The 19,077-nt window shown below is 46.7% G+C and overlaps 5 protein-coding genes and 1 pseudogene across 9 annotated transcripts; 4 read left to right on the top strand and 2 right to left on the bottom strand.

Moving 5' to 3' along the window:
* Nucleotides 1–1,373: 1,373 nt before the first annotated feature.
* Nucleotides 1,374–3,708, bottom strand: BDBG_08188 (uncharacterized protein). Its single transcript, XM_031723449.1, has 3 exons — nt 3,610–3,708; nt 1,811–3,519; nt 1,374–1,694 (listed from the first exon to the last, which is right to left on the bottom strand). The coding sequence occupies exon 2, from the start codon at nt 2,849–2,851 to the stop codon at nt 2,543–2,545; it is 309 nt and encodes a 102-aa protein (XP_031580616.1). The 5' UTR covers nt 2,852–3,519; nt 3,610–3,708; the 3' UTR covers nt 1,374–1,694; nt 1,811–2,542.
* Nucleotides 3,709–4,318: 610 nt separating this feature from the next.
* On the bottom strand, nt 4,319–4,824 carry BDBG_08187 (uncharacterized protein; the record flags this gene model as incomplete). Its single annotated transcript, XM_031723448.1, has 3 exons — nt 4,319–4,338; nt 4,396–4,472; nt 4,553–4,824. 3 exons carry the CDS (start codon nt 4,822–4,824, stop codon nt 4,319–4,321), a joined length of 369 nt encoding a protein of 122 aa, XP_031580615.1.
* A 781-nt stretch (nt 4,825–5,605) lies between these two features.
* BDBG_17720 (uncharacterized protein) lies at nt 5,606–6,280 on the top strand. Its single transcript, XM_031725375.1, has one exon. The coding sequence runs from the start codon at nt 5,841–5,843 to the stop codon at nt 6,033–6,035; it is 195 nt and encodes a 64-aa protein (XP_031580614.1). The 5' UTR covers nt 5,606–5,840; the 3' UTR covers nt 6,036–6,280.
* Nucleotides 6,281–7,663: 1,383 nt separating this feature from the next.
* Nucleotides 7,664–7,739, top strand: BDBG_17719 (annotated as a pseudogene). The gene has a single exon. The product of its transcript is annotated as a tRNA-OTHER (tRNA).
* A 1,594-nt stretch (nt 7,740–9,333) lies between these two features.
* BDBG_08185 (uncharacterized protein) lies at nt 9,334–11,863 on the top strand (the record flags this gene model as incomplete). The annotated part of the gene is made up of 3 exons (XM_031723447.1): nt 9,334–9,400; nt 9,523–10,099; nt 10,204–11,863. The coding sequence occupies 3 exons, from the start codon at nt 9,334–9,336 to the stop codon at nt 11,861–11,863; spliced, it is 2,304 nt and encodes a 767-aa protein (XP_031580613.1).
* Nucleotides 11,864–12,495: 632 nt separating this feature from the next.
* Nucleotides 12,496–16,748, top strand: BDBG_08184 (DUF803 domain membrane protein). 4 transcript variants are annotated; one of them, XM_031723444.1, is made up of 4 exons: nt 12,496–12,725; nt 12,968–13,590; nt 13,705–14,221; nt 14,334–16,745. In XM_031723444.1, exons 2-4 carry the CDS (start codon nt 13,340–13,342, stop codon nt 16,437–16,439), a joined length of 2,874 nt encoding a protein of 957 aa, XP_031580610.1. In that variant the 5' UTR covers nt 12,496–12,725; nt 12,968–13,339; the 3' UTR covers nt 16,440–16,745. The 4 variants fall into 4 exon arrangements, with proteins under 4 accessions (XP_031580610.1, XP_031580609.1, XP_031580611.1 ...); XM_031723443.1 differs by having other exon boundaries at nt 12,963–13,590; XM_031723445.1 differs by having other exon boundaries at nt 12,500–12,725; nt 12,989–13,590.
* The last annotated feature ends 2,329 nt before the right edge of the window (nt 16,749–19,077 follow it).

Raw genomic sequence — 19,077 nt, 5'->3', positions numbered from 1 at the left:
TCGTTTGGTCCTTTGCGGGATCATTTCAAATAATAATATATGTAGTAGTAGCAGAGAGAGATTATTCTGCAGACAAACTTTCGTAGCAATAATGGGCTTTGTTTAATTTTTTTTTTTTTTTTTTTTTTTTTTTTTTTTTTTTTTTTTTATATATTTATTATTGTGCAAGGGTAAACCTGATATAACTACTCCGTAACCGTGGCGTTTTAAGATGTTTGTTTTAAGTTGGCGCCAATTGATTGTCATCTGCAGCGGAGACCGTTCGTGGTACGGATACATGAACCATCTGCATAATCTGCACGGAATTAGCGCTGCATGGCCGTTTTTCCATGTTTCCTTTTCTTCCGGTATGCAGTTTGGCTTGCAACAGGCAAGGTATGTATATATGTTGTATGTAATGTATGTACGGCGTACATGTAATGTACCTGCATTAATGTTATCAATTCTTCAGGATTAATCATCAAGGCCACAACTTGTGGGGGTGGATTATTTATTATATTACTTATCCTCTTGTTACAGAAAAGATGAATGCCGAAAAGATACTTCAGGAGATGGGGAAGGCCCCGCAGGTAGAATTTCCCCAGGCCTATCAACGCCGTTGCCGCGCCGAACCACGGCATCTCAAACCTTATAATGATAAAGCGAAAATTCCCTACGACTTGATGTTGCAGAATTCCTTTATGCACAGTGCTACTTATTGTGCTTGGGTTTGAGTGGCTTCACATCGTGGCATATCTCCATCAGCAGACTACTTCAGAGCTGGCTCCTAACTCAACATTTTCAAATAAAGGTGTGAACGAACGTGTGACCGAGGTTGGAAATTATTAAAGCTAAATAAACCCATGTCAGTGTTTAGTCTGAGCGCTCTCAGCGCGCAGGGTTTATCTGAATAAAATAAATAATTAAGTGAATAAAGTTTAATGAAGCAACGAAAGAGCCATTCATTCATTGTGAAGATTGGGCCTATACACCTCTGATTCCGCATTGCCGTGTAGCTGTGCTGTACCTTTCCACGGAAATAAGGCCAAAGAATGCCACATGAAGAGTAGTGGTCCGCGATTTATGGATGGGGGCGGGAGGCACTGACTTCATACCAGAAAGGCTCAATAAAACCCCCCTGTATACTTGCTGGATGAAAGTGATGGTCAGCTTCAATACTGGCTGATTTCTCATGATACCAATCAACCAGATGTGTAATTATAACTGGCTGCGGTGACAATCTGCTTCCCGTATGTCGCTATGGCAAAACCCTAACAATGGGGAGAGATATGCATTCCAGTGGCCTTCAGACATTTGCTGAATGAGTCTGAATCGGCAAAAATAAGAATGACCCTAAGTAATTGTACATAAGCACAAATATAAGATATCAGAGCAAGAAAGAAAAAAAAAAAAAAAGGGGGGGGGGTCTGGTCTGGCGCAAAATTCGACAACTAGCTCGATTCATTCAAAAGTCTAGCAACGTGCTTCTAAGCTACTCTCCGAGGTCGGAACGATAACTCCGAGGAAATGGAGACCAAGCTGTTGCGGGTTGAATGACAATTTCGGGACGAATAGAGCTGGTATCTCCACTGTTACCAACGTGGCACCACATAGGAAGACTATGGAATAACGCTATGGCCGTGTAGAAGACATAATATACTGAAAGGTGTTGTCAAGGAGATGTAAGGAAGAAGGAATTGGGATGCACGTCGACACTGAATCAATTGGAGTAGTTAGTGCTCTTGAAGCTATGGCAGTTCCTTCAACTGGAAACGTATGGAGGTTTGAAGTTATCTTATAGGATCAGCGGGAAGAAGCAGCCAGGACTGACATCTTTTTGACTGGAAAAGGTTGGCTTTAGGCTCAAGGCCGAACCCCAACTTTTTCTTTGGATGTAAGCGGGATAAGTGTTGAAGAATTGAGCCTGTTTCGAGCTGGACGTATGACGTAGCACATAGGGCCATTGTACTCAACTTTGTTTACCTGTGATGGCGACTACCTGCACGCCGATTAGATAGCGGTCAGCACGCGATTCTATAGCTAATAGCTAACTACCCGCTAGCTAAGCTATGTCCACACGAAGATCAACGATGAAGACGAGATGGAAAAGCTCTGCCAAACACCGCTGCGGTTGCTCCCTTATATATCAGAACTCCGGGCTCTAGCACCTTTAATATGATCCTTGTGTAGATAGACATAGCTGCACTAAATTGCAGCTAGATCAGGAAATATTTGATGCTTGATCAACGCAGGGAGTTGGTGCGCGATGAGGGCGGCACAATGGCGGAAAGACGGTGCTGTGCTGCTGGGTGTGGCAATCCCTTACCCACCCGCCCCCACCTTGCCTCTTTTTTTTTTCTCCCACTGGACTTGTGAAGGCTTCTCCACGGGAAACTTGATTCTTGCGCATGCTTGGGCGTCCAATGTCTGCAATCCTGTCTCAAGACTGGAAGTTCAGCCAGGAGGACCATTTGATGATAGAATTGCTCCTCCTTGCACGAGGGCTTGATTTCTTAGCAAGGCCTCGCAAGATCCACATCCATGCTGGTAGTGTGGCAGACCATCACGTACCAGGCAACAGGGCAGATCTCCACCTCTTCAGGTTTCGCATCTGGCTGATACAGCGCAGAAGCTTCGCATCATCATTAGCTACGACAATACTGCCACCAAAAGCCACATTTCGTCTCGGGGGGGTGGGGGGATTCAACTCCCCTGCATCCAGCGCACGACCTGAGTTCTGCTCTTGGTAGATCTCATCATGGTCCCAAATCAACGCACAATGACCTCTTTGGAGCAGCAAGGCGGAACAATTGCTGTACTGAGATACTATTGCCATGGGGTAATAATGGCCAGCCAGCCACTGCAGATTCATGGGGGAGGGAGGCACCGGGGACGCCCAGTCGCCAACACCTTAGACAACTAGAATTCCAGCGACGAATTCATTTTCGGAGATTGTCTGTCCACAGTGCATAGGAGCTCGATAACTGATGGGAAAATAGATCAATCAAGAATGGATTGAGATCATTGTCAGCAATGTGCGGAAGAGTATCTCATATCCCAATCCAATCAATCAGTTGGGCTGACGGGAAATGGCATGAAAAAGATGACCAGAATTCCAATTTGTGCAGCTGTGGTGCAACCGCTCTATGTGAAGCTGAGGGTGACGGCACAAGACGAAGAGACAAGTGAAGTGGGAACTGCAAAGGAAAGCGAGGAGAATAGGGCGGTGGAAGAAGGATGGTCAAGCTGCGGGAAGGGAATTGGGAGTTTATATACTTGAAATCGACAGCGGCTGGGCCATATCGCGCCTTGCCCGATTAGGATTGAGTTAAGCCCTATTAGGCAATTCGCTGAACTTGAAACCCTGAACTAACTTGGCTAGACAGCCTCTAACCTTGGAACCCCCAAGTTAGGTACCTTTTTTGTACCAGGGTTCGCCCGGAGTTTCAGTTAAGGGCCTGACCCCTCCCCATGCCCCGGGGATTGCCAGCCCGGGTTTAGGCACCACGCCCCTAACCATCCCCCCGGGTCGCCTGGGAGCTAGCTCGAAGGTCAGCAGACGTAAGCTTCTGGAGCATGTGGAAGAGCATGATTGATAATAACCCTGTTAACAAAGGCAAGGTTTCTTACTCGTAATCACCGATTCTCGTATTTGTCCGGTGCTATGAAAGAAGCCGTCGGAAATTCGCACGAAACGAGGTCCGAAGTTGGTGCAAGGGGGGATATGGGCAGGCTGGTTGGCCTAAAATTCCAGCCAGGTCATTAGTGAACTGTTCTTATATGCCTGGCAAGCTGACGAGATACAGAAGCCCTATGCTATGCATTTCAAGAGACATGATCAGGACCAGTTCAGTAGTAGCCTCGTATCAGGCCCGAGCTGGAGAGCAAGCAGCAGGTCCCAAGCGAATTTCAATCCCAGGAGATATCAAGAATATCGCGCTACATGGAATGAAGATGTTTGAGTATTGCCGGGAACTCTCATCACTTTTTTTTATCCTGACCAGGCCGCATGGATCACATTTTTCGTTTAATAGGCGAACAGGCGGTCTTGCAGTTAAAAATCGAATTCTAAGCATCGAATTGTTCCTGAGCGGCGAAATATTTCCCAACCTGAACCCGACCCAAAGGAATAAAAAATTGAGAAACCACTGACTTCTCAAGTGTGTGCATTTAATATGGCTGACGTTTATGTTTCATGACTGGGCAGAACGAAGGAAGAAACTCAATACAAACAATCTAGGCAATCTAGACAACAATATCACTCCTCCGCGACCCCTCCATTTTATCCGCAGTGAGCGTATGGGGATAGATTATTCAGTCGAACATCCTGAAGTAGCTTCTAACATTTCGGGAGTCGTTCTAGAGTCATAGTTAGCTCTATTTCCGTGAACGGAGGGAAAGAAATCGGGAACATACTGCTGGAGCAACGACTATCCGTGTAATATCCACTGACATAACACGTAACTCCGTACAGGGTGATTCGATCCCAGGTGCTGCAGTCAAAATCTTTTAGTTTCCTTTCCCTTTTCCATCTGTATTACCTGCTTCTAGCTAGTTTTCGCCGCAAACTTACCAATTACCCTTGATACATTGCCCCTTCTTCTTGCAGGAGAAGGTACGTTTCTGGCCCTGGCGGAAGGCAAAGATGTTGCCCGCCTTCGTGGTCGGGCCGTACCGGCAGTTAACGTATTCGCCTTTGCGGAGATTGACAATCCTGCAGGTTTGTGCCGATCGACGCTTCTCCAGGTGCATTTCTGGCTCTGCAACGGGGTCTGCTACAGGGAAAGCTGCAGCGAGAAAGGGTAGGAACCCGAGTAGGGCCACGAGCAGGCTAAAGAACTTCATTCTTGGGAGAGATTGTCTTGTTGGGGGCGTTTTTTCTTTTTCGGTTTTTTTCGATAAAAGAAAAAAAAGAAAATGGTTTTATGGGATTCTATCGAACCACACTGTTCACTTTATAGAATCGGGGTGAAAACCAAAAAGGATTGCAACTCGTATTGAGCCTCGCCTGCCATGGGTCTGTTCGAAGGGTGCCTGACGCTGCGTTTTCATGGTTGAGTGCAGTGTAGCGCGATGGATGGTTGCATCTCGTATCCGAGTCCCAATTTAAACCCCCAGAGCACCGTCGCAAGGAATTCCTTGACCCGCTTTGCGGCTCAACTGGCTTGGGATGTGTTTCCTCGGTTTTTTTTTTTTTTTTTTTTTGGCGAAGGATAAGGGGCATTTCTCGTGCCACGAATGGTGCCAAGATGCCGGACCCTTCGGCTGGGTTTAAAGGTGAAATCTGGAGGTTCAATATGTTCATTGGGAGACGGAAGAACTGAGTGAACAGTCGTTTCGGTGTCGAGGGTACGCCAAAAAGAATTGTTATTCCTCGACAGGTCATGGAGGCGGAACATTTGAATGCAGTTAATACTTTCTCCACGAGCAGAAATGGCAGATCGGCTGCTCGTAAACCATCCCGGTACACCATAGCCACTGGGCAATGCTATCCTTTTTCGCGAGAGCAGCAGGGTAACTATCTACCAGCGACCCCGCGCTAAATTTCTTAATTTATCCGTCCTTTCCGCTCAACACCATCAAATCAAAATCATGAAATGAAACCAGACACGAACAGAGTGCACCGCACGAACCAAGTTCGGCTTCCCAGATCCCCCATCTTCGCTGGGAAACCGTCGACATTGCCCCAAGGTGCCCGCTTGGGACGGAAGGCGGTCAGTTTCCGGAGGGTTCAAAGAGTGTCAATCAAGGTGTAAAAAAAAGAGGACCGTTGAAAGAATGTGTTTGTGTGTTTGGATGCAGAAGAGAAACCGTTCCATTAGCCCGTCGCTTCTGTCTGAGGGTTCGACTTGCAAATTGTCATGGCAGAGAGCCGCCCGCATCTGTTTCAAGTCAGTCTGGCTATGAATTTACAACTGACCACGCGATTGACGGAAACAGACGCACAAGTCCAGCTCTCCATCTATGAGTCAAAGCGGACCCGTAGCACATGCAACAGTTCCTATGACGGAAAGAGCATCGTTAGCCCTGCTTGCCTCTGCGCGGGTGGGAGGTGAAGGGGTCTCCGTTGGTATTCTGCGACAGGATTAAGAGTTCTTCTGGCACATATCGAGTCTTTATCAAGAATCGGCGCCCGGCTTAATACATCAGATAGGAACCTCAAGAGAACCGTGTGTTGCCGGGATTCTTTGAAAAGACTCCCCCAATGCAGTAACTTTCTGTCTGTGCAAATTATTTATATCTATGCCTGGCTGTTGTCTGTCAGCTTCCAACGAAGAATACATGATAGGACAGAGGATTGCACATATTTATCTTTAATAATTCCTCCAGTGAATAATTTCATATGACACAGTAAATTGCGATGGTCATCTTACTGTTAAAGCACCATCATATAACAACATACAGCGTAGAGGGATTGCCCTTTCCTTCCTTTGTCGCAAAGGCCCCGTATTCGGGCAAATCCCCCATTGATTTTGAAAAGAAACTAACCTGGAATCTCAATTCGATCACATAGATCCAGAAAAAAAAAAAAAAAAAAAAAAAAAAAAAGGGAACAACAAATTCATTGATGAAGTTGTCCTCTGTTGATGCTACTTACCTCATATATCAACGAAATGTCCTACATGTTGTCGGAACGTAACGGCTGGCGTCCAGACACTCGTCGAAGGCAAGCAAGAAACTGTGTTTAATCACCTGGCGGCTGTTTGCCTTGATCGTTCTCCCAGGGCTGTGAGCAATGGGTCCCCTGTCTCCTCAAGCGTCCCCAGAAGGCTTGGTATATAGCAACAATCGCTTTGCAATAAAACGCTTCAAACAGGTGATTAACCGGAATGGCCAACCACTTTCTGCTCGCATCAAATAAACGCCCCAGAAAGAGATGGGAGGAAGTGTCAGTATGCTGTTCTAGTGATCTGGTCTTGTATGTTCGGCAACGAGTTGATAAATAATAACCTCACTGGGATTACCATCTCTCAACTGGGGGAATTTGCTGTCTCCGAACATCATAAATAGTCGTCTTCTTCTCCGGACGGTATGAAACTTCCCACAGAACTATTTCAGAGATAGCAGTTCCAACAGCAAACACGATCACGTTGCGATTCTGAGACCTGTTAAGTTTGGGTGGGCAGTGGCGGACCTCGTCCCCTTTGGCAGTGAAGAACCCAATTACTTGCCAGGGCTTGAGTGGATAAACTCGTTGCTGAGATCGATATAGAAATCTTACCCCTTTCGGTGCCTTTGCATTGGATTCCTTCTAGATGCTTCCCGGCCAAGGCCGGTCTGTCTCACTTGTCGTTCTGTACGCTGTAGTAGTTTACCGACTGATCTCGCCCTTCCCGGCCAAGCTTCAGCATCACGTCATATTTTGGAGGTTTTCCTCTGTCCTGGAGAAGGTGACGAAGCCTCGCTCTTTGTGAATGTGGGCCTATGTGGCAGAGAGATTTTGTCATATCTTGTTTAGAAGGGGAGCAAAGAAGCCTACATAGGTTTTGATGTACATATACAGTGTTAAATATTAACATCGAGGTTGAATTAGTCACATGACCATCCAAGCTTCTTTCCACAGTTCCAACTTCTACAGCCACGCGACCGGCGATAGGCCACAACAACAGCAACAAAAAGCCCGAAAAACCGCATCGCCATCATACCCATAACCCCAGTGATATCTTTGTTTCTTTACGGCTCCATCCTCATCACTAAATGGTTAGAGCGTGCGGCTTTTAACCACAAGGCTCCGGGGGTTCGACCCCCGGTGGTGGCTAACAGGAAGCAGTTGGTCTACAGCGTATGTGGAGTGAGTGCAGTGTCATTGTGCTAGCGGTGTGCTGGCAATAATGGGACGTGTTTTTTCTTTCTTTCTTTCTTTTTTACCTAGGTAGCTTCCATGTCCAGAGGGAGTCAGTGATGAGGAGGGCTAGGTAAGGACTTCCTATCCACTTGCTTTTGTTTTTGGCGTTATCTGCTCCCCTCTTTTGCAATAATATGTATCCGCTTGCGGAGAAATACATCGGAAATCGGACATTTCCCTCCACAAAGCCAGTCTGAAGCCCCAGTACCTGCAGATAAGTAAAAAAGGGGCTCGAACCCCATGGCGCCCTGCTGTCAAACGATCTTCCTAAATCGGAATCCCGTGGCTGCTGTACGGAGTAATCCGTACGGAGTACTGATCGATGGAATAATGGCAATTGTGATCTGTACGGAGAGACAATAATACAATTATTTAATTGCCTCTGCCAGGCGTTTTCAGCCCTGCACGGCACAGTAGCGAACTTCGAGTGCACCGCCACACCTGTCATAGCCCATGCGTTGGTCGGCTTACATTGGCTGACATCGGCTGCGGGATGGCTGAAAATAGCCTCTGCGGGACTACAAGTTGGTGGGAAGACGAAACCGGTGCCGTCATTTGATTTAGGGAAATCTAAGACCTGAGACTCGACTCCCGGATCTGGGGTCTGAGCATTTTTTTTGGAAAGTGGCGTCATAGTCAGTAATAATCAATATCTTGTGTCATGATATCAAAAACCACCTTTGGAAGAGCATTTGCAAACTTCAAGACCACGAGAGAAAGTACACGTACAGTACATGATGCAGTAAGTTCTCTCGGGAGGAACCTCGGTAGGGATTTTGTAATGGTTGGCCTCAATTTTAGCCTGTGAAGGGGACACACACTCATATCTATTTGTATATTTCCCATTCAGTTACTTATTTTATGGCAGAGGTAGAACAAAATGGTCTGATAAATATTACTTGATGATATTTATATTTGCAGGGACTCTGGATGTGTAAGATGTATGTACATGTACAGTACATGCACGTCAACCCGGGGTAAGCAAGACATTCTCGGTACTTCCGAGGCAGCAGCAGTGATTGTATCTGTAACTACAAAACTACAAAACTACGTCGTTGTAAACACCGCCAGGGATTAGCCGCGCATTGCTCAGCCTCACCACCACCACCTCCGATCACCACCACCACCACCACCGCCATTATTATACTCCGATAATCGTCACCATCTCACTAGCCCTGCGAAGTCCGAATCTTGCCTCCCGAATCTCTCCCTCACCATCTCCTGTTTGCCCCTGATCGCTCCCGTCTCGTCTGCCGTACACCACCAACTATCTTGCCCGTGGTGCTCCCGTTCTTACTCCTGCTCCTGTCCTCCTCTCCCGGCACACTCACTTGCATACATTTGTTTAGCAACGGCGTCTACCCCTACAACGAGAACTCCCCATACCATCGATCTTAGGCTTCTCGAGTTCATAACTTTTCCCGCGCCGTGGATACCAGGGGGAGGTGCCGCGCGCCAGTTGTATTCCCCCCTACCCTCAATTCATCACCATAATCATCATCATCATCATGGATATTCTACATATCCGTCGCAAGGATACTACGAAAGGTCCACCACTACGGATTCTGTCACTAGGTATGTTGGTCTCTCTCCTCTCCAACTCACAATATATGGTCCAAAAATACACTCAAACTCTTGCGCTACAAAAAACCAACTTACTGACCACGAGAATCCCTTTTTCTAAAAAAAATATATAGATGGCGGTGGTGTCCGTGGCTACTCCATGCTCATCCTCCTCCAAGAACTCATGCACCGCACCTACGTCGAATGCGAAGGTAAAGCCCCCGCACGCAACCAAATTCCCAAACCATGCGACCATTTCGACCTTATTGCCGGCACTGGAACCGGCGGACTCATTGCGCTCATGCTTGGTCGGCTCCGGCTGGATCTGGAGACATGCAAGGATGTATACGTGCGCATGACTAGACGAGTCTTCGAAACCGATAAGACCATTGCCGGCATCCCCTATAGGTCAACTCTCTTCAAAGCCTCGAAGCTGGAAGAGGCCATCCGCCAGTGCGTGTGGGAGCATACAGTCTCCATGGAGGAGGGAAATGATGGTTCCCCCAGGACTCAGAAACCCATCTCTGTCCACGGCCCAGTACTGCGCCCGCGCTCAGCTCACACGCTGCACAGCCGGACCAGTCGGTCGAGCGTCAGTACAACGGGTGCATCACCAGTTCGGTCGCCAGCGAGTTTGCGCGGGTCTCATATTCAAGGCTGGGGGAATGCCGATGCAATACTTTATGATAAGCGGGAAAACAGGACGAAGACGTGGGTTGTCCTTCCTTTTTTTTTTTTTTTTTTTTTTTTTTTTTTTTTTTTTTGGACTGTCTTTATGTATAATGTGTGTATATGTATCTCTGACTGTCTATTAGTGCGGTTGCGGCTGTTTACAAAGGGACCCCGATGGATGGAAATCCGACTCTGCTACGATCGTACGATTCGCGAAAGGAACCCGCGCCGGAATTCAACTGCACGATATGGCAAGCTGGACGGGCAACATCCGCAACAGGGCTTGCATTCAAACCTATTTTAGTAGGACAACATGTCTTCATTGACGAGGGGGCTGGTAAATATAATCCCGCGCCAATTATTCTCGATGAAGCAGCCGTCAATGAATGGCCAGGGAGAGAAGTGGGCCTTTTCGTCAGCGTTGGAACGGGCAAACGACCCTCAGGAACAAATCATATCCAACATGAGTGGTGGGAGGATGTTTTCGCCGATTCCCTGGGCAATTTTGCTGAAGCGCGAAGACGGCTGATTGCGAAAATCGAGGGCTGCGAAAAAATACATCAATACATGCTCAAGGAACATCTCAGAAAACGCAACGTTCCGCTAGAAAATTACGTCCGTCTCAACGTTGAAGTTGGCGTGGGAGAGTTTGGCATGAATGAATGGAATCGCCTGGCGGAAATTAGCACAAGCACCCGGACTTATCTCTCCCGGAACGACGTGCAGAAGATGAATCAGGAGGCGGCTGTCAAGTTGGCCAAGATCCATTTTATTCATCGTAGGCTTGTGGTGGGCGATGGAGGGAGGGACTGGGGTGCTGATTCCAACAGTTTCGAAGAAGGCTTGGAAGATGGAGATGTATTCCAGCGGCAATATCATCGACCGGTCCCTCCTATCCCGGTGTCCATGCCGTCACCACACCCGAATCCGTGCCCTCCACCACCATCCACCATCGAATTCCCAGACGCAGTCGAACTTCCTGGAGAGGATTTTATCCCGTTTTCATTCGTGAATAATAACACGAATAATTCAAACCCACCACCCCTCCCAACCTCCAGCTATCCACAAATAAACCGCACGAGTTCCCAAGAAAAATATACAGTCGTCACCTCCGATGAACACATTCCTCACCCACTCAACTTCAGCCGCAAGACTCCGATCCCGATGCCAACCCCATCCTCGCCCACAACCAACCAACCATCACCCTTCACCTCTCAGACCCGCCTAAACAGCAGCGACCACCGAAATCCCAGTAGTCGCCCACAAAGCAGCTACAACAATCCTTCCGCATCCTCCCCCCGCGTCAGCGCCGAGCTGTTCATAAACCCTCCCCCGCTAGCAGTAACAACAACCCGCCCACCAAGCAGCCACCAAAACCAAACCCAAACTCACCATTCCGTTCGCCTCTCCCATACCCCGCCCCTAAGCCCACCACCCAGCCACCCACCGCCGCCGCTCCCGCCCAAGACACCCATCCCATACCCTGAAGATGGCTATGGGCATGGCTCACCTTCCGCCCCTGGTCCTGGTCCTGGTCCTGGTCCTCCTCGCCCTGGCTCCGGGTACGGGCATGGGCATGGGCATGGGCAGGGGTATGCACCGGCGGTCATGCCAATCCCGCCGCGGGCGCCGAATAGGCCGAATAGTAACTCTTACGGGGGTTTGCAGAGTGGCAATGGGATTGGGATTGGGATTGGGAACGGGAACGGGAACGGGAATGGTGTTGCGAAATTGCCGTATCCTAGTGATGGGCCGCCGCCGTTGGTCAATAAAGGGCGGAAGCCGACGTATAGTCGGCGGTGAAAACGAGGGCGAGTGCGGGGTGAGGCGGGTGTGATATAATAGAATGAGCTTTCCTTTTACCGTTGTCTTCAGTTTTATATTTATATGTATACGTATACATATAATGTGTTTTTTTTGCGTTATGGATATATAATGATGTGATATGATACGCTATGATATGATGTTAATGGGGTTTTGGGTATTGATTTGATATGGAGGTTATTTCATCTTTTTTATCTTATTTTTTTTATTTTTATTTTTTTATTTTTCTTCGCAGATTCATATTCACATATTCACATATCTATATATCCCTATGTCTATTGATTATTTCGGTATGATGATACGCAGGTAGTTATGTTACGGGAGACAGTGGAAAAAATGTCAGGTGGAAACGTGGAAACTGGAACTGACTCTGGCAGTTGGGAATTCATTGACATTTTTAAGAGATAATTTTAATATCTGTGTGCTCAAGAGGTTCAATAATGCATGCAGATATGGAATGAGGATTTTTGTGGCTTCAGAGAGAGAGTCCTTATTAGTTATTAATAACTACGGAGTAGAGTAGCATTATTTAAGCGGGTTCATCGCTCCAGCAACGATCCTTGGAACCCTCAGGGGATTGGATTGCTTGCTTTGTTGTGGACGGGACGGGTTTTGTTTCCATCAAGAATTATTACTTTGGTTTTTTTTTTCCTCTTTTTTTATTATTATTATTATTATTATTATTTAAAAAAAGGTGCTCGAAACGACGAGGATAACGACGATATCCAATAAGTCTCGTCGGGGAAAAACAAAACATACGGCCTACCCGCAGGATTTACATATTTAACGACTCCACGAACTGAAACAAGCTATTTATTTTGCGGGAGAGATCTTTTAAGTAGTAAGTAAGGGAGTGCTTCTATCTTCTTTCTTCCTTTGCATTCAATCTCGGGGTTGGCGTTCATCATTATTGTACTGTAAATGTACATGTACATTATTATTACATACATATCGCAGGTATTTATGTAGATCGCCCCCTGCAACCAACAAAAGCTGCTGCCAACTACTCTTCCAGATCACCGCAGTTGCATGCATTTGGATTGGATTGGATTGGACTGAAGCTCACATAACTAATCAGTGCAGCAAATCATCCTTCATGAATAGATTGGCTCCCAACTCTGACGTATTCTTGCGAATATCCATCCCATCCCATCCCATCCTCCCTCCCCCTTGGTTTCTCTCCCTCCAACCGCCCCAATCCTCTTTCCGCCGAGAGATAGAGTGAGCGTGGAACCCAAATACCGAACAAACAGCGCTGAGGAACAATGGTTTGAGATCTAGAAACGACTTGCTTTCTCTCTCTCTCTCCCTTCTCTATCTCTCACCATCGCGTGGTCCTCGACATCACTCCTTGCCGGACAATTAATACAGTACTTTCCCCCTTACAATCCGCCAACCCCCCTCCCCTCCTCCAGTGTGGACAATACCCCGCGCATATACCTATACATAGATACCATGCTTGATTCCGCAGATGTCCACTCAATCTATGCACGGTCTGGCGGTGGTGTGCCGGGGGGTCCGGAAGGTAGGCCGCCCGCCTTCAAGGCCGTTGGTATCTCCCTGGCTGTCGGTTCGGGGCTCTTCATCGGGGTCTCCTTTGTGATAAAGAAGGTGGGCCTGCTCAAGGCGAACGCGAAGTATAATGAGGACCCTGGTGAAGGGATGGGGTATTTGAAGGTGTGGTGGTGGTGGGTAGGGATGGCGTTGTAAGTCTTTGTTCTTTGTTGTTGCACCATCTCACCCCCAATATATGCGTACTTATAAATATATATATATATATATATGCGTGTATGGTCATTAAACAAGACTAACCAAATCAGAATGATCATCGGAGAAATCTTCAATTTTGTCGCCTATGCCTTCGTCGACGCAATTCTAGTGACACCCCTTGGCGCCCTCTCCGTCGTGGTCACCACCATCCTCTCCGCCATCTTTCTCAAGGAACGCCTGAGTTTCGTGGGCAAAGTCGGCTGCTTCAATTGCATCATTGGCTCCGTCATCATCGCCATGAATGCCCCCACACAGTCATCTGTCGCTACTATCCAAGACATGCAACGCTTCGTCATCTCCCCCGGTTTCCTCACCTGGGCAGGTCTCATCATTGTGGGATGCACGTTTATTGCGCTCTGGGCAGGGCCCCGCTACGGCAACAGGAGCATGTTTGTCTACATCAGCATCTGCAGCCTCGTTGGTGGTCTGAGTGTGGTCGCCACTCAGGGTCTGGGAGCGGCTATCATATCTCAGATCCAGGGGATATCGCAGTTCAAGGAGTGGTTTCTGTATGTTTTGCTGGTTTTTGTTATTGCTACGTTGTTGACTGAGATTATTTATTTAAATGTAAGTCCATATCATATCCGTACATGTACACTGCACCGTCCCCTACCAACACCCCGCGCGATCTGCAAAACCTAATCAGGTAACAATTTCTGATTCGGATTTTTCGTGACAGAAAGCGTTGAATATTTTTAATGCGGCGTTGGTTACCCCTACATACTATGTCTTTTTTACAAGTTCCACGATCATTACATCTGCAATTCTATTCCAGGGATTCAAGGGGACTGCTATTAGCATTACTACCATTATCATGGGTTTTCTTCAGATTTGTTCTGGCGTTGTCTTGTTACAGCTCTCGAAATCGGCCAAGGATGTTCCGGATACTGCCATTTTCAAAGGAGATCTGGATCAGGTGCGCGAAGTTGCTGAGCAGGAACAGCCAGAGACTGAACCCAAGGCCGATGCAATTCGTGGCACAGCCGCTATTATTCGTCGGATATCGGGTGCAAGACAGAGGATGGAAGCGGAGGAGGCAAGGAGATATTACGAGGAGAGAAGACTTGATGAGTTGGAGCCGCCGCGAGAAGGGGAAGTGATTGAGTGGGACGGACTCCGCCGACGCAGGACTATCGTCGGAGAAAGTCCCATGAGTACACCATCACGCCGAGCAACGAATCGCCATCCGCCTCTGGGGATGTCGAAATTCCCTGATTTTGTTGATGAGGAGCTCCCTCACCACAGGCCCAGCACGAAGGGAAGTAGTAAGAGTTCGTTCTTTGCTCGCAGCCGTGCATCCAGCGGGTTGCATCCACATTGGAGACCGAACCATTCTTCCCAGGGGATGCACGGCGCGATGTCACCCGTGCTAACTACGATCACGAGTGAAACGGATGAAAAAAGTGGTTCACATTCTGGCATGGCTGAAGCTCAGCCTTCCGGCTCCCTTGAGGAAGCCTTCCAACATAACCATCGCCGGAACCGCAGCGGAACCGCGCAGACGATTCAATGGGCAAATAGTGTCAAATCCGGTGGCTCTTCCAACCCACACTCGCCCAACCGCAGTAGTACTCTTCCAGCAAATTCCCCACATCATGGCCCGAGTCGCCAGTTTTCATTCCATAACTTGTTCAATCGACGAATGTCTAACGAGCCACCGCACAGCGGTGGTGGTAGTCGCAACATGTCAGAAAATCCCACTTCACCAGGAAACCGGCTGTTTGGGTTTGCTAACCTTTCGTCTCGGAATACTCACAATCACCATCATCATCAAAACGAGCAAAAACGTAATATGATGAGAGAAGGCACTGAGGAAGAAACTCTCGGCCTTGTGAAAGGGGATAACGCCCAATTGAAGGGGCAACGGCATCTCCGTGACTCTTCGCCATCGCCTACCCCTACGACTCCAACTTTTAACGAGGAAGCGATTCAAAATGACATGCTCCAGGTGAACTATCAGCAACGCCCCAGCCGATCACCATCATCGTCAAGTGTTTCTTCCACCGAATCAAGCACTGAATATAAACCACACCACACTCGAGTACCCTCGCGAGACAGAGAAGCAGAGGCGGCAGCTACAGCTTCTTCTTCTTCTTCTTCTTCAAAATACCCAAAAACCCGCCACCACCACAGACGTTCCTCCCCTCCGCCCTCGTCCCAACTACCAAAATACGACGGCGCGATTGCAGATATCAAACCGCCCTCCCCACCACCCCATTCACACCCCACCCCGCATCTCCCGTCCCACTCAACAACCTTCCCAACGACAGCAACAACAGCAGCAGCAGCAGCAGCACAACTCCGTCAACACCAACCACCCCACCACCCCCTCCCCTCCCTCCCCACCGAATCACATCCTAGACACCCATACGCATTCCCAAACACTCCCGAAAGGTCTCTACCCACCACCTCCTCCACACCACCCTCCTCTTCCTCCCGTACCCGCGCCCCGCGCCCGCGCCAGCAGGGAACACCCCAACCTTACCCCCGCCACAACTCATCCCTCTACCAGCGTCATCCGCGACGTCTCTCGCGTCAAGCCTCAGCGCGGAAAATGAGAGGCGGGAGAGGCGGGAGAGGAGGATGCGGCAGGGGAGGAGGGGGTCTAGTGTTGCGGCTGCTTCTGTGGCGGAGCAAAGGAGAGGGAATGGGAGAGGGAAAGCGGGGAGTGATGGTGGTGGGGATAATGATTATGATGATATATGAATTATGTGGGGATGTGGATGGGGGTGGCGGAGAGAGTTGGGGAGATAAGCGGGGTGAGATTGATGTTGGGAGGAGGTGAAGCCCAGGTGGCGATGGGAGTTTTCTTACAATACAGATCCTTCCACCACCACCACCCCCTACATGCTTTTTCTCGCCTGAATGGGTAGTTGGTGGTGGTTCGTATACTTTGCTTTTTTTTTATCTTGCTTCTCTTTCCCCCTTTTCTCCTTCCCTTTTCTTCCTCGCATTGTTTAATGCCTGCATATATTTCCCTATCTCCCTGTGTAAAGGGGGATACATCCGTATGTATAGAATAGATGGGTGGAGTGAGTTGAGTTGTTTCATTATTTTATTTTTGCATGTTTTATGGTCTGTTGTTCCCTTTTTTTTTTTTTTTTTTTTTTTTTTTTTTTTTTTTTTTTTTTTTTTTTTTTTCATAATGATAGATAGAATGGTGAGAGGAACTTATCTCATGTACAGATAGATAGATGCATGCATGCATGCACGGGAAACATCCCAAGTCACAAGAGGGAGATGTGTATGTATATATATATATATATAAGCAGAAGAAATATAGTAGTAACAGTCTCATTTTTCTCACTCACTCACTAGTTAAATGCAGTTAAGTTAATATAAGAGGCCAGGAAGGCTGGCCTTGCTATTCTTTTATTATTCTCATTCTTAAAAATCTTCCCTTCAGATTGGTTGATTGATTCTAGTTCCATGGTTAAATTTAGTCACTACGGAGTACATTTAACTATAGTTAGTTAGAAGAGTGTTGTGTCTTTTGAAGATATTTCATTTCATTTTAATTTTGTCGGGAAATATATCTGCTACTCCAGAGTAGTTACAGAGTTACAATGACGGACACAATCAATGCATTCATTGATGGGTGGGTGGAAAAAAAAAGAAAGAAAGAAAGAAAGAAAAAAAAAAAAAAGGAGGCCGGGGGAGGAAGATAGAGAGAGATTCCTTCCAGACTCCTTCCTCTATTCCCCCCCCCCCCCCCCAAAAACCGCCCCGGGCGTCGGGGTACACGAGACACAGCACGTTCACGATTGTACTATACATTACAGTTGTACATGTACATGTACATGTGCAGTATGGGGATGAAAGAAAGAAAGTGAGCGGATACTATATGGTTTAAAAATTTGAAGACATGATTGAGAAGGTTTATAAAAAAGGTAACTACTAACTATAATTTACCTTAACAATCCACCACATGAGATCTTAATAATTCTTCTTTTTCTTCACTTGATAGAATCATTCATATATGTGCAGCTGAACTGACTCTATTAACAACATCTCTAATATCACTAGTTATCATTATATTTATTTAAGAATTGAGATTAGGCATCTGTGAGCAAGATCAGTCACACAAGCATACACATACACACATGCGCGCTCATATAAAAAAACTAGTTGAAACAAGAAAGAGAGCACACACAAGGTTTAGAAAAAAGAAGATATAATAATAATATTTAGATAATTTCCAAGGAGATTCGTGTCATAACAGTCATTAAACGGAAAAACAGAGCAAAACAGGAAGAAATAGGAAATAAGTAATGGGTTGTTTTTTTTTATCAAGATGGAAAGAAAAGGAAAGGAAATTAGAGGACAATCAAACCATAAGAAACAACAAAAAGCCACATTGACATAACACCTAATAAGGTGAGATCATTCATTTCATAAGATGTTTGGGGAGTTTTTTTCTTTCTTGAGAGGTGAGGTGTCTGGAGCACAAAACAGAACGAAGAAACAATAACCTGAGGCTTAAATAGGCCGACAGGCTGACCAGACGGATAGACAGACACAAAAATAATCAGGACGGAATAAATAGTTAATTAAGCGAAAAAAAAAAAAAGCAAAGAGCATGATTAGGCGAACAGGATTTTAAAGACAGAAAGATTTAAGCCAAAAAATGCACATAAAATAAGATAAAGCCTAAATGTTTTAAAAGAGTAAAAAATAAAATAAAAGTGGAAATAAAGTAAAAGTAGAAAAACCAGCGGCCATTTAACTGTGTGAGAAGAGGGGTTATTCTTTCTCCTTTTCGTTCCTTTTTCTTAGTCCTTTTTTTCCGATGTTTTCTTTTTTTTTTTTCCTGCTTTTTTCACGTGTTCTTTACAGACGAAGCATAACACAGTCCTATTCTGCCAAGACGTGACCCAGGACAAGGAGAGCGAGGAGAGTGAGAATTGAGGGTGAGAGTGGGGGAATTAAAACGCCTGGAAACGGGAGTCGTGGAAAGGAGACGACGGCGAAATCAAGATAAAACGGAAGGCCGCGTACAGGAAGGGAAAGGGTAAACATGCGAAGGAGTAGGACCGCATTTCGACGAAAGCCATATCCCCACCCCCAAGGTAGGTTAGATTGAACGCTATATCCATCTCTGTACCATATCTGGTTAGAGAAGAATCTTGGGTAAAGCTGATCGGTGCTACTCAGGCGGATAAAGATTTGGTGTGGGCAAATTCCGAATTCCGTGTACACACAACCGGCGCAGAAAAAAAAAAAAAAAAGCAAAGGGGACACAAAACAAATAATCATTCGCTGCGTAAAGTGTCGTAACTCTTTTTTCTCTTTTCAAAAACGCATTTCATGATAGATAGATAGACACAAAGCAAATCATTCCAGCAAAGCGTTTTTGATTCGTACAAAATTAAGAAAAATAAAGTAAAAGGAGAATCATGGCGCTTTGTCTGGTTCAAATGAAG

The sequence above is a fragment of the Blastomyces gilchristii genome (genome assembly GCF_000003855.2).
Source record: "Blastomyces gilchristii SLH14081 genomic scaffold supercont1.22, whole genome shotgun sequence".
Classification (NCBI taxonomy): domain Eukaryota; kingdom Fungi; phylum Ascomycota; class Eurotiomycetes; order Onygenales; family Ajellomycetaceae; genus Blastomyces; species Blastomyces gilchristii.
This window is presented reverse-complemented; position numbering and strand designations above follow the sequence as displayed.

Coding starts and splice junctions, on each gene's coding strand:
- BDBG_08188 (XM_031723449.1), bottom strand. CDS start 2,851: ATGAATCTGCAGTGGCTGGCTGGCCATTATTACCCCATGGCAATAGTA.
- BDBG_17720 (XM_031725375.1), top strand. CDS start 5,841: ATGGCAGAGAGCCGCCCGCATCTGTTTCAAGTCAGTCTGGCTATGAAT.
- BDBG_08184 (XM_031723446.1), top strand. CDS start 13,340: ATGCTTGATTCCGCAGATGTCCACTCAATCTATGCACGGTCTGGCGGT. Junction 13,591..13,704: donor TGGTGGGTAGGGATGGCGTT/GTAAGTCTTTGT, acceptor TAACCAAATCAG/AATGATCATCGGAGAAATCT. Junction 14,222..14,333: donor CTGAGATTATTTATTTAAAT/GTAAGTCCATAT, acceptor TTTTCGTGACAG/AAAGCGTTGAATATTTTTAA.